This window comes from Lathamus discolor, chromosome Z (assembly GCF_037157495.1).
Source record: "Lathamus discolor isolate bLatDis1 chromosome Z, bLatDis1.hap1, whole genome shotgun sequence".
Taxonomy (NCBI): domain Eukaryota; kingdom Metazoa; phylum Chordata; class Aves; order Psittaciformes; family Psittacidae; genus Lathamus; species Lathamus discolor.
Window position 1 is genome coordinate 14589723 of NC_088909.1, and position 12797 is coordinate 14602519.

General features: G+C 44.2%; 1 protein-coding gene across 2 annotated transcripts in view; it reads right to left on the bottom strand.

Annotated features, from left to right (window-relative positions):
* URI1 (URI1 prefoldin like chaperone) overlaps positions 1-10593 on the bottom strand; it is a 42953-nt gene extending 32360 nt beyond the window's left edge. Inside the window, exon 1 of one of the 2 annotated variants that reach the window (XM_065662465.1) lies at positions 10082-10593. In XM_065662465.1, the coding sequence (XP_065518537.1) occupies positions 10082-10153 (72 nt within the window). In that variant the 5' untranslated portion in view covers positions 10154-10593. The remainder of the gene's footprint in view (positions 1-10081) is intronic. The other variant, XM_065662464.1, reaches the window with a different exon arrangement.
* Between the last annotated feature and the right edge of the window lie 2204 nt (positions 10594-12797).

The following is a 12797-nucleotide window of genomic DNA, read 5'->3' on the forward strand; positions in this document are numbered from 1 at the left end:
TAAAGGTATAAATCACACAGCGCTGAGTACAACGCTAACCCACAATGGAGCCCACCATACACAAGTAGGAGAATCAGAGCCTATTCTACCAACATCTCTCACCCATTCAGATTTGGTAGGGATTGTGAAGCAAGCAACGTAATTTAGCACACAAAAATGTTTATGAAATCCTTTAAGAAAGTTTTGGTTTAAATGCCCCACTACAGATGAAGATGGAAAAGACAGGAAGCTTCCCATTCCCAATACATGACTTCCCATGCATGAAGTGAGCTAAAAGCACAAAAAGTAAAACCCTGCAAACCAGAAGAGCAGCATGTTCATTAACCTCTACATGATAATCCTTTCGTAGCTGCATATTAACTAGTTACATATTCATAATCATTTACATTATTTAGAGGACCTGGTACGAAAATTTCCAGGCTATATCCATTAGCTACAATGTTAAAGGTTAGAGAAGATAGTCTACTTAATGTTTCCAGGAAGCTTTTTTAATTAGTAAATATGTAAATTGGACACATATGCTTTTTATGTTTTTAAAAAACAGACCATCAGTAAAACATCACAGGGGCATATGCTGTTTCCATTGCCCTTTATCTTCTTAAAAAAAAAAAAAAGAAATCAATAAGACCAATCAATTTTAATTTAATTCTTCTTCTTTGATACAATCTCTCTTGAAGGGATACTAAAGGGTGGAACCAACAACAAACCTTTTCCTCTCAGTGGCCAGCATAAAATGATAAAATGAGACCTTTTACAGAAGTGCTAAAATACATCACCTTAAAAATGTTTCAGGCTGCACTTCTAGAACTGAGCTCTATTGAAAAAATAAATACTGAAGAACAGATAAAGATCAATTATGCATATGTCCCTTATTAGGTTAGTCCCACTGTTTGGATAACAATTGGTCTTATCACAGCAAAGAAACAAATAAATATATAAACAAAACTTTGATTCTTTGCCTTTAATCAAACACAGGAAAATCGTTAGTCTGTCTTCCACACATGATTTATATCTAGAGTTACAATTAAAGAATTAAAATTCCTTTCAAGGTAAATAAAATAAAGGACCTATTTGTTTGTTCATATGAATTTTGTTTGTCTGGACACCTGGAGCCACCCACTACGCATTACTTCCAAGACATCACAGTGAAGCAGTACCAATAAACTCTGAATTCTCCCTTTTTAGGCATAAAAATGTAGAAGCTTATGAATGCATACGGCTATCAATGGCTTATTTGCATATGAAAATATTTATTAAACTACTCTTGCAGCAAACTTAGCATTACCTAATCACGGGTCTGGTTATTAAAACAGAATCCACTGTTGGAAAACATATTCCATACTCTTAAAAGAAAGCCAATGGGCAAATACCTTGTTTCCTCCTTTTCTTCCAACAGTAACTTGTTAAAATTTAGCGCTCCTTGAGACCCTGGACAGAGGCATACCGTGGTATAACCCTGGCAGAGCACACCTCTGTGCACCTATATATAATAGCCCAAAGCATAATTCTTTCTGGATTAAAAAAGAAACTGGCAAAGCAGGAGATTATGCATTAGTTCTGCTTTTGTTACTACCAGACTGAGCTATTTGAAGGGAAGCATATATTCCTGCTTTCGGGGAATCTCTTGTTTCCAGGTTGGACAATCAAGAGCCACAGCAGACCAGGAGGATTAATCCTACAATCACCTCACAAGTGTTTCTCAGTTCCACCATGTCAATCTGAACCCAACGCAGTTTGCAGGCTAGTGACTACAAATCACGCTCAAACAACTCATACCATTAAGCCAAAGAGTTCATCAGCTGTCTGGAGGCAGGAAGTTCTTTTTGTGTGCAATACTTTCTCTTTTTCCAATCTATCTATTTATAGCCCATCTTCTCCAAGATCTTCCATCTGAAGAGTTCAAACACTTTTCCATGAATTAAAGCATAGCGCACTTTGCAAAAGTGCTGCACTGATTTTGCAGGATGAGTAACTTAGCCACTGACATTGGAACTGGGCTAGGATCAGAAACCACATCTCCTAACTCAGCAGCCAGGCATTACCATCACTTGCAGTATTTCCTTGGAAATGACGACAAGCAAGAAGGATGCTGTAGCACCTTATTCTTACCTACACACGCCTATAGGTCTCTAATGTATTCCAAATTATTCCCTCTTCCCAGCAGGTCCACACTCTCACACACAAGAACATGTCTTTCTTCCACTTTGTTTTTAAAACCTGCTGCTTCTGCACATGCTTCTATTATTAACAGGTGAACAAAATAGTCTGTGATGCTTCTGATTATCAAGGTGGGGCAGAAATAGTTCTGCTCTCCTCTCTAGGCCAAGACTATCTGGTTTAATTTAGGTAGTTCTCCAAGACGGAATGCGTGAATTCGAATGTCTCCACTTGTCAGCTAGGCACTGCCTACAGAATGGACTGGGAAGCTAATTCTTCTCTCTCACCTGTTCTGAACAGCAATAAGGTAAGCTTATTTATGTTACAGTCTGTGAAAAACTGTAAGCAACAGAGCTGGTACTGGTATCATCTGCAGACACTTCTGGGTTCCAGCACTAAACCTGCTGCATCTGAGCCAACCCATTATGTTCAAGTCTAAAGAACTAGGCACTGGTATTTTATATGAAAGTTAATTTCAACAAAAAATATGGAAATAAAAACACCCCATCAGATTAGGAAGAACTCCTGAATGAATGAGAGGCTTTTTCCACACTTGTGGCTATTAATGTGGAAATATGCACTATGGCACATAAGCAAAGTTCCTGTTTTAAACTGCAACTCACGTATCGGAGAGACCAAGTAGATAGATGGGTTCTGTTTCTACACGCATAGTTGAGTATTTTGTTTCCAAACTGTGTCTTACAATCTGGCTGGTCTTCTGAAATTAGAAGCTAGGGACACAGATCTAATCCCAGCTCTGATTCTATTTCTTCTAGATGGCCTTGAGCAAATCACAACCTCTCAGTCTACGTTTCTTCATCTGCAAAATGGGGATAATAGTATTAACCTACCCACCTCAGAGTGTTTAATGATGATTAATTAATGTGAGAAAAGCACTCTAAAGATGTAAGAGCACTATATAAGTGATAAAGCATTATTTACCACTTGAAAAGTAATCTGAATAAAATCAGATATGCAAGTAATTTGTTTACATGTAGCAATAATATAATTTGTGACTATTTAATCTTGAATTAGTCTCACTTTAAACATCCCTTTCAATCACATTTCCAGTTACTTAGGGAAAATGACAGTATGGAATACTTTTTGTGGAAGCAGAGCAAGTAATGAGGTGGTAATTAAAGTGAGGGCCTAATAAAGTCTAAAAACAATGATCTGCCTTCAGGAGACTGTCCCTGCCATTTCCGCTGTTCAAACAGTTCAAGTCTTGACCTTGGTTCAGTTGTTCAGAACCTTCCAAAAACTACAGTAGAAGTGGATGCTGCTTTTCTGAGACGCAGATCCATGTTTGCAAGTCTCATGATAAATCCGAAGTAATTTCCACTACTGACCCAATTCAGATGACCCCAACTCTGCACACAGTTTTAACTGCTTAACTTTCTACATCCAAGTATCTACTGCAGAGCTGCCTCCATCTGTAAATGTTTGCAAGTATCAAAACCTGCTCTGCCATACAACTCATGCATGAGATTTCTCTGTCGCACTCCCAAACCCTGACAGTTTACCAGCAAAATAACCAGTTCGCAATACGACTTTACATTACAGAAGAACACTAATGGATGGTCAAACATTTAATCATCTCTTGGTAACAAGGATGTAAGAAGCTATATGCAAGATAAACATTTAAAATGAATTTTCATTTTTTCCTCTAGGAAACACACAGCAACTGCTGATGGAGAAAGACAAAATTAACATTTGCACAATTGTTTTTCCTAGAGCCTCATTTTCAATCAAAAAATGAAATAAAACTATTAAAAGTTCTTCAGTCTGTTGGCACACTGTATGATCTAATGGAAAAGGAAGAAAGCGTTTCTGAGCGCTCATTTATTAGATCATATTACTCAAAAACACTACATTTCAACAAATTATTAACATAAATTCCCCTTTGGGTGGAAACTTGTCTTTTGAAGAAATGTGTTTGGGAAGAATACTGAAGAAAAAGAGAAACTGAAAGAAATTTGAATCATAGTAAACATTTCTAAGGGAAAAATCTAATTTAAAAATATAATCACATTTTTTATCTTCCTCTACAAGTGAAGATCTACTATTTTTGTATTAATTGTGTACACAAAAGTGGATCTCTCAGCTTTGCAGTAAAAGTAGTATGTAACTTATAATTTACCAATAAACAAAAACTAAGTTCTGACAAAAATTATTTTTGGGAGCTCAAAAATTCTACTTGAAAAACCTAAGAATTATAAAGCAGACAGTAAATGCCTTATCTCTTCTTCGCCACTGGGAATCCTGCCCTCTGAAGACTGCTTTATGGTGTGACCACTGTTACAGGTCACGTAGACATAACTCAGGAGTTACAATGCAGTAAGAGTGGGATAGCCAGGCAGGCCAGGTCACCTCACATGAAGCAGCACCCTCCCTGCTCACATCCAACCATGAGCTCTCGACACTTCTGGGCTATTTTGCTTTTTGTCAGTCCCCTTTGGAAGTCATTTCAATTCACAAACCAAGGAAAGCTCCCAAAGGCAGCAGGATGTTTTCTGCTAAGAGGGTGAGATTAATTAGCTCTGAACTAATTGAACTAGTCCAAGAGAGCCACAAACTCTCACCTTTCACTGGCAGCAAGTCAGTACCCATGTCATGTAACTTCCTCTTGAGACAGAGCTAAGGAACCTTAGAATTTTAATTTACTTCAGGTAAATGCATTCATGTGGCTGTACCATACCCAAACTAGCTCACGTACCAAGACAGCAGTAGACAAACATAAGCCTTGAACTCCCATGATCTAACTCACCAAACACCTCCAGCAGGTTTTGCAAGCTTTGATGTAGTCTACGGTGCAATGACTATGCTGCTAGCAATACCCAAGTTAACCAGCTTAAAATTGCCATGAGCCACAGCATCTGCCTCACAGACAGGTGCCTTCAGGCTGTGGTTCAACATTCAGCTGAAATCCTGAGTAAACTCATCCCATCCTGTCTTCAGCTACTCAGCTCCACTGTCTTATCCTTCCAACCCCGACAAATCTGCTGGCAGACATTTGCGATGTTGCACGATCAACCAGGTTAGAGAACCATACTGGCTGAACCAGTGGGAAAAAAAAAGGGGAAAAAAAAAAAAGTTAACAACAAAGTTTGGGTTTAAACTGGATCTCAATGCAGGTCACTGCGCAGAGTCAGAAATGTGCCACCCTAAAATTGCTAAAAGGTGAAAACAAGTAGGCGCAAAAAAAAAAAATAAGGTTAAGAAGTTGTTCACCAAACTGCAGTAATCTCCTTCCTGGATAACTCAAGTGATCATTAAGTGAATTTTTGAACAAGTGACTGAGGCTGCTGCTCACAGCTGCTCTAACTTGGTACAAGTGCGGCCGCAGCTCAAAGGACCAGCCCAGTTTCACCCATTGCTGGCTCTGCATCTCCCTGCCACATTTATGCTGGCATCTGATATGACCATTTTGTGTGCATTACTGGATTCCTCTTACCCTCAGCAAGCTGATCACAAGCGTTGGTACAAAAGTAGTTGAGGGGTTCACCCTTTTTGTGACAGTGAAGTGGCAGCCTATGCAAACAGACAAGAGGAACCATAAAATCAGCAACTGCACAGCGCAGCCTGGTTTCCTAACATCCCACTACAAGAAAACAAAGTCCCAGTTCAATTGCTGCTCTGAGGGCCTCAAGACAGCAAGCTCCAAGCTAGCAGTTTAGTTACCAGTGAGGCAGAACACATACAGACTTGCCTGCTCCAGAATAAAGGCAAGACTCTTTAAACTCTTTTGTGAATTTGTGACTTTTTTTTTTTTATGGTAATTAAAGATCTGATAATTCATTTCACAATTCTTGACACTATATAAACCAGTGGGTATTTAATTCATAGTAATCAGAACATAGACAAATACTGACTATAAAAAGTAGAACATAGAGAAATACTGACTATAAAAAGTAGAAGCGATAATCAATCAACACTGGCGAAACAGTAAATATTACACTGAAAGCTTCTAAATAATGACTGAATTAGCCTATTTACTTGAAAGCAGTGCATGAGAAAACATTACTGGAACCCACTATTACCAAAAAAGCACTGGATGGGGTGGAGTGGATGTCACCACAAGTTTCTGAAGATGTAACTGTTCAGGTACCTCTGAAAAAGGAACACGGCAAATGAAGCTTCAGACAGGTCTTTTCAAAAAGAAACATGTCAAACCAAGCTTCAGACACTCTGTTAACTTTTCTCAAGCAGCTACTGTGAAAACTGAAATCTGACTGCGCTGCTGTCTCATACCCAAGCTTTCTCTAGTGCCTGTTCGCATGGGTGGATGGAAAAAGTGCAACACCCTGGGAGACACAGCACTGGAAAGCACATTGAATCTCACCTGCCAAGTCTGCAGGCAAGCACTTCCAGATTTCCAGGGACTCCTGCAGCAGCATGAAGTCTACAAGACCCTACTCAGTTTCACTGCTCTTCTTGAGACTGAAGGAACAGTTTTAAAACTGCCAAGTTGCTGATTTCATAGCACAGTTGCTACTTGAGAAAGACTTAAACAGAAGCAACTACCTCCAGAAGTAATTCATATAAGCAGACAAAAATTTAAAAGAATGTAAGATTAGGGTTCTGTTATTTGTTTCTCCATAACCCACCTATAAGTTTTTTGGCCATTAAAAAACTGCAAGTACCCAGAATCTTGAAAACAATTTTGAAATTAAAGATCATCCAGATCAACCACTAAAATTCAGAAAAATATGACATAACATACAGTGGTTACTGAGTTACTGCAATAGCACTAAATCTAATTGTGCTTTGTTGTCACGATGAGTGACAGAAGAGTCACTTCCTTGGCTTAAGGAAAGTCCTTCCTAAAAAGAAAATAAACAAATGTGTTTGTCAGTGCAATTAAAAAATAATAATACTGATAAAAAAAAAATCATATTGTCAACTAATGCTGGAATCCTTTACGTTCTCCATGCCCATGTTTGCACTCCACAAACATCTCTTGGGTCTAGTTGGTTCTGTAATGTCTCCCATTACACGTACCTTCCTTGCATTTCTCAGAAACTATAGAATTTATCAGCCCACTGTAAATTCACTGTCTGCACAAGTCATACCAAATCACACAGATCTGAGTTGTCAACTTCCCATCAGTTAGTAATCCCAACCCACCTGATTGCAGACATAGCTGTATATCAAATATTATGTTTAAACGCACGCTCTATGGCATGAGAATGCACCTATTTAAATATTCATTTTATAATTCCTGTACTAACTTGCAATAGATTTAAAACAGTATTTCCAGCTAGCATATATTGCTTTTGCAAGTAATCCATGACGCATACATTATATTCTTCTTACAGGAATATTGAAAACTTTACACAGGCACTGTGCTTCCAGTGATGATCTTTATCATGAAAATTACTAGATATTCTTCTATAATTTATCCCCAAGATACACATTCTAAGTCATGTTTTTATACAAAGTGCCTTTTGTGGGAGCACTGAAAATTGCTTCTAACAGTTTGGTCTTGCCAATGCTACAAATTAACAAGATGAAATCTGTCCAACCAGCAAGCAGTCCTAAACAAGAATTAAAATTACTTTTCACCAGGGGTCCTAAACCTGGAAGCTGCAGCCTCAATCAGATTAAAGATAGAAACTCATGAACATCCTGCTCTTTTAATATTCTCAAACAGGAAGGAAGCCTCAGCTCACGTGCTCTCCAGAGCAGCTCTTTAGCACTCAAAAGCTCAAACTTGTAGCAGAACCAGGGTTGTACAGTGGCCTGGATGTTAAAATAATCAACCATGATTCAAATATTAATTCTGCAGATACGTAATGCTGTATTTCACTGCTACACTCAAGGCTGCCTTCAGACTAATAGAATAAATAGGTTTCTTTAATCAAGCATCACTGGGACAGCATAACATCACAGTAATTAACGAAAATATATATGCCTGTTTAAATGCTCTTACACAGAGATACAGTTCTGGCTAAATAACTTTACTATGTTATGATGCTCACACTACCATTACTGGTCTACCAAAGTACAGCATAACTGATTCTCCCTCATCTTTGTGCTAAGCCCAAAACATGAGCTTTCAATTTCAGTCATTCTGTGAGAAAAATATGAATGACTGAAAAGAGGCAGCTGAAATGAAAAGACCTCCTCCATCTTAAAATGCAATATTTTCCTAACTGAAAATACTGTTGTAATCCAATTATATATATTCATTGCATACAGGGAAAGTCTACTAGATCTTCATCATGACACTCCCTTGTAACCAAGATACGCAGTTCTTTAGTATAATTTCATATTGAAGCTGAAGTGTTCAATTTTTTTTTTTTAGCAAATTTGCAGAAATTATGTAAAGTTTCCCTATGATAAAATATAATTCTGGTACATCAGCCTAACAGAGGCTTAATTAATGGTCTCCTGGGCCTCTTTTCCACTGGAGCAGATCTGTTTAAGAACAGAGTCTTAAACTTGCTTACCAAGAAGCCATACCATGAACTGGGAATAATTCTGTGTGGTTACAATCAACACATTAGGCCTGACTGACACTAATGCACCAGAGAAATTATTCTGCACCAAATTCTACCACCCTGAAAGTTAACTGAAGGAGCCCAAGCAGATGAGTTGCTATCACCAATTACTGGTATAACAGTTTACTATCTATGCAGAACGGGAGACACAGAGTATTCCAGCAGATCCTCTTACTGTTCATCCATATTAAGAGGCAGCTAGTTATGTACATCACTTCATAATGGCAGTGAGCTGTTCAAAAGTAGACACATTCCTGCACACTCTATTCCTGGCAAGACACATTTTACATCATGTATGTGTTACTGTTTTCTTACCATTAACTAAACCTGCATGTGACAAAGCAATACACACTGAAGTCCTCGGCTATAACCAAGGAGCCCTAACGTGCAGCTTAGAAGCAGCTCTAAGAAATTTTAACCATGTGAGAAAAATGAGCAGAAAAACGGAAAAGCGTGGTGACTGTGCAGATGTACTTGTGCCAGTGATCCACCGAATGTCCCCGTGAGGTCCTCTTGCACCCACAGAGTGCTCACTGCAAGGCTGGAACCTACAAGCCCAAGATCCCACTTGTTAGATTAGCAGGGCCCACTTGCCTCAGATCACAAGTGTAACCTGCAGGAAATGCATTCCAAGTTTTGAACTACAGCCACATGTGGAACCAGCCTCCAAACTCCCAGGTACCATTTCTGCTTGGTTCTTTCCAACCTGTTTCAAATACAATCAATGTTTTTTAAAAGAAGGCATGAAATTTTTATCTACCTCAAGTCAGGCCAGGACATGACCCAGTTCAGCGGCACTGGCCGGGCCCTGCACAGGGCCTACCGGCAGGCCTGCATTTTACAACAGTGCGTGACCGGCCCTGTGGCTGGAGAAAGCACGGATACGGGGGAGGGTGAAAACACACGTGTGGTAGTGCCGACATGCACGCTTCTAGCGTGCTGACTGCAACGGTCCCCACGGCGCTTCAGGGCGAGCACCGAGGCAGCGGGCACACCGCAGGCCCCGCTCCCACCAGCCCCAAGTCCCCCGCCTGGCGTGCATCGCTTTAAACGGCACTTCCTCACGGCCACCGCCGCCAACAGCCGACGGGCCGCGCCAGGGGCCTCCCAGCGCCGCTGGTGCCCGGGACGGCGGTCTCCGGGCGGGCTGCCGGGGGTCACCGGCCGGCCCGCGGCGCTACCGCCGCTGGCTCCCCGGGTCTTCCCGCCCGGCCGCGACCCGCCTCAGCCGCCAGCCCTGACGTCAGCGCCGTCACGTGCCCGCCCGCCGCACACAAGCCCCGGCGCGTGCCGCCGCCCCCCCCCCCCCCCCAACCCCCATCCCCGGGGGAGCCGCTTTATCCGCACCCCCCCACCCCCATCGGGCCCCAGCCGCGTCCCCTCCTCCCGCTGCGGCCCGGCCCCGCGGCCCTGGCCTTTACCTGCTCATGCTGCTGGCGGAGGCGGCCCACCACCGCGGGGCTAAGCGGCGAGGCGCCGCCGGGGGCTTCCATGCCCGACAAGCGGGCCCGGGCCCGCAGTCTCCTGAGGGAGCCGCTCCGCAGCGCGGAGGAGAAGGCGAGAGGCGGCAGGCGGCCTGGCCGGGCCGATCTCCTCAGCAGGGCGAATGAGTCCTATAGAAATGTTTGTGGAGGGCGAAGCGCCGGCTCCAGAGCCGCATCCACGCGGGGGCCACCGCCGCCTGGGCCCGGGTCGCCGCTGCCGGGGGAAGCATCTCACACTCGCATTCTGGGCCGCGCCGCAGCCTGGGCCCGGCTCCCGCTGCGCCGGCGGGCCGGGAGAGCGCCGGCAGCTCGGTGCTGGCCGCCGTGTGCTGCCTCCTGCCTGCTGCACTCTGGGTAGCCAGCTAGCACGCCCGCCAGCCCGTCCGGCGTCCCGCCGCACCCGCGGGAGGCACCCGGCTGCGAGCCGCGAGAGGCGGGCGCTCCCCACCCCCTGCCCGGCCCGACGGCCCCGACGTCTCCCTCCGCCGCCGCGCCGGGCGAGGGGCGGCCACAGTATGGCGAGTGCCACCACCGGGCACGGGCGTCCTCCGTCCTGAACTTGTTCGGAGCACGGGCCCGGGCCTTGAGTGCAGAACATCGCATCCAGCCGCCCTCCGTAAAGGTGATCGGCCTACAGTCACAGAATCGTAGAATAGCTGGGGTTGGAAAGGACCTTAAGATCATTTAGTTCAAACCCCCCTGCCATCGGCAGGGACACCGCACACTAAAACATGGCACCCAACACTGTCCAACGTGGCCTTGAACACTGCCATGGATGGAGCATTCACAACTTCTGTGGGCATTCAATTCCAGTGCCTCACCACCCTCACAGTAAAGAACTTCTTCCCTATGTCCAATCTAAACTTCCCCTGTTCAAGTTTGAACCCATTACCCCTTGTCCTATCACTACAGTCCCTAGTGAAGAGCCCCTCCTCAGCATCCTTATAGGCTCCCTTCAGATACTGGAAGGCTGCTATGAGGTCTCCACCCAGCCTTCTCTTCTCCAGGCTGAACAGCCCCAACTTCCTCAGCCTGTCTTCATACAGGAGGTGCTCCAGTCCCCTGATCATCCTCGTGGCTTCCCCTGGACTTGTTCCAACAGTTCCATGTCCTTCTTATGTTGAGGACACCAGAACTGCACACACTACTCCAAGTGAGGTCTCACAAGAGCAGAGTAGAGGGGCAGGATCACCTCCTTCCACCTGCTGGTCACACTCCTTTTGATGCAGCCCAGGATGCAGTTGGCTCTCTGGGCTGCGAGCGCACACTGATCATCGACCAACACCCTCAAGTCCTCCTCTGCAGGGCTGCTCTGAATCTCTTCTCTGCCCAACCTGTAGCTGTGCCTGGGATTGGCCTGACCCAGGTGTAGGACCTTGCACTTGTCATAATTAAACTTCATAAGGTTGGCATCAGCCCACCTCACAACCATGTCGAGGTCCCTCTGGATGGCATTCCTTCCCTCCAGCATATCAATCGGACCACACAGCTTGGTATCATTGCAAACTTGCTGAGGGCGCACTCAATCCCACTGTCCATGTCTGCAATGAAGATGTTAAACAAGACTGGTCCCAACACCGATCCCTGAGGGACACCACTCGTTACTGATCTCCAGCCAGACACTGAGCCACAGACAACTCTTTGCGTGTGGCCACCCAGCCAGTTCTTTATCCACCGAGTGGTCCACCTATCAAATTGATGTCTCTCCAACTTAGAGACAAGGATGTTGTGTGGGACAGTGTCAGACACTTTGCACAAGTCCAGGTAGATGACATCAACTGCTCTACCCTTGTCCATCAGTTCTGTAGTCCCATCATAGAAGGCCACCAAATTGGTCAGGCAGGATTTCCCCCTAGTGAAGCCATGCTGGCTGTCACCAAGCACCTTGTTGTTCTTCATGTGCCTTAGCATGCCTTCCAGGAGAATCTGCTCCAAGATTTTGCCAGGCACAGAGGTGAGACTGACTGGTCTGTAATTCCCCGGGTCTTCCATTTTCCCCTTCTTGAAAATGGGGGTTATATTTCCCTTTTTCCAGTCGTTGGGAACTTCACCTGACTGCCATGGTTTTTCAAATATGATGGAGACATATACGATGGACAGTCATAGAATCACAAAATAGTTTGGGTTGGAAGGGATCTTAAAGTTCTGCCAGTTCCAACTCCCCTGCCACACACAGGGTGGTCCACTAGACCAGGTTGCTCCAAGCCCCGTCCAGTCTGGCCTTGAACACTACCAGGGATGGGGCAGCCACAGCTTCTCTGGTCACTGTGTGCCAGGGCCTCACCAGCCTCACAGGAAAGAGGGTTTTTTTAATATGTAATCTAAGTAGACAGAACTATAGGTCTTTTATAACAGGGAGGTGATGTTGCAATAACTGATCTCAAGAATCACAGGCTGGTTTGGGTTGGAAAGGGCCTTAAATCTTAACCAGTTCTACCTCCCCGGCACAGGCAGGGACACTTTCCACTAGACCAGGTTGCTCAAACCTCCATGCAAATACCTGCTCTGCAGAACCTTTGCTGTCAGGACACCTGACAGTGAATAAAGTGTAGGCTGCAATGACCAGAAGGATTGCAAGATGTTCTTAGATGCACTGAAGTCATTTAAGGCAACACTAAGGCTTGGCTACGTTACTGCGTGGGAAGCAAGTGGC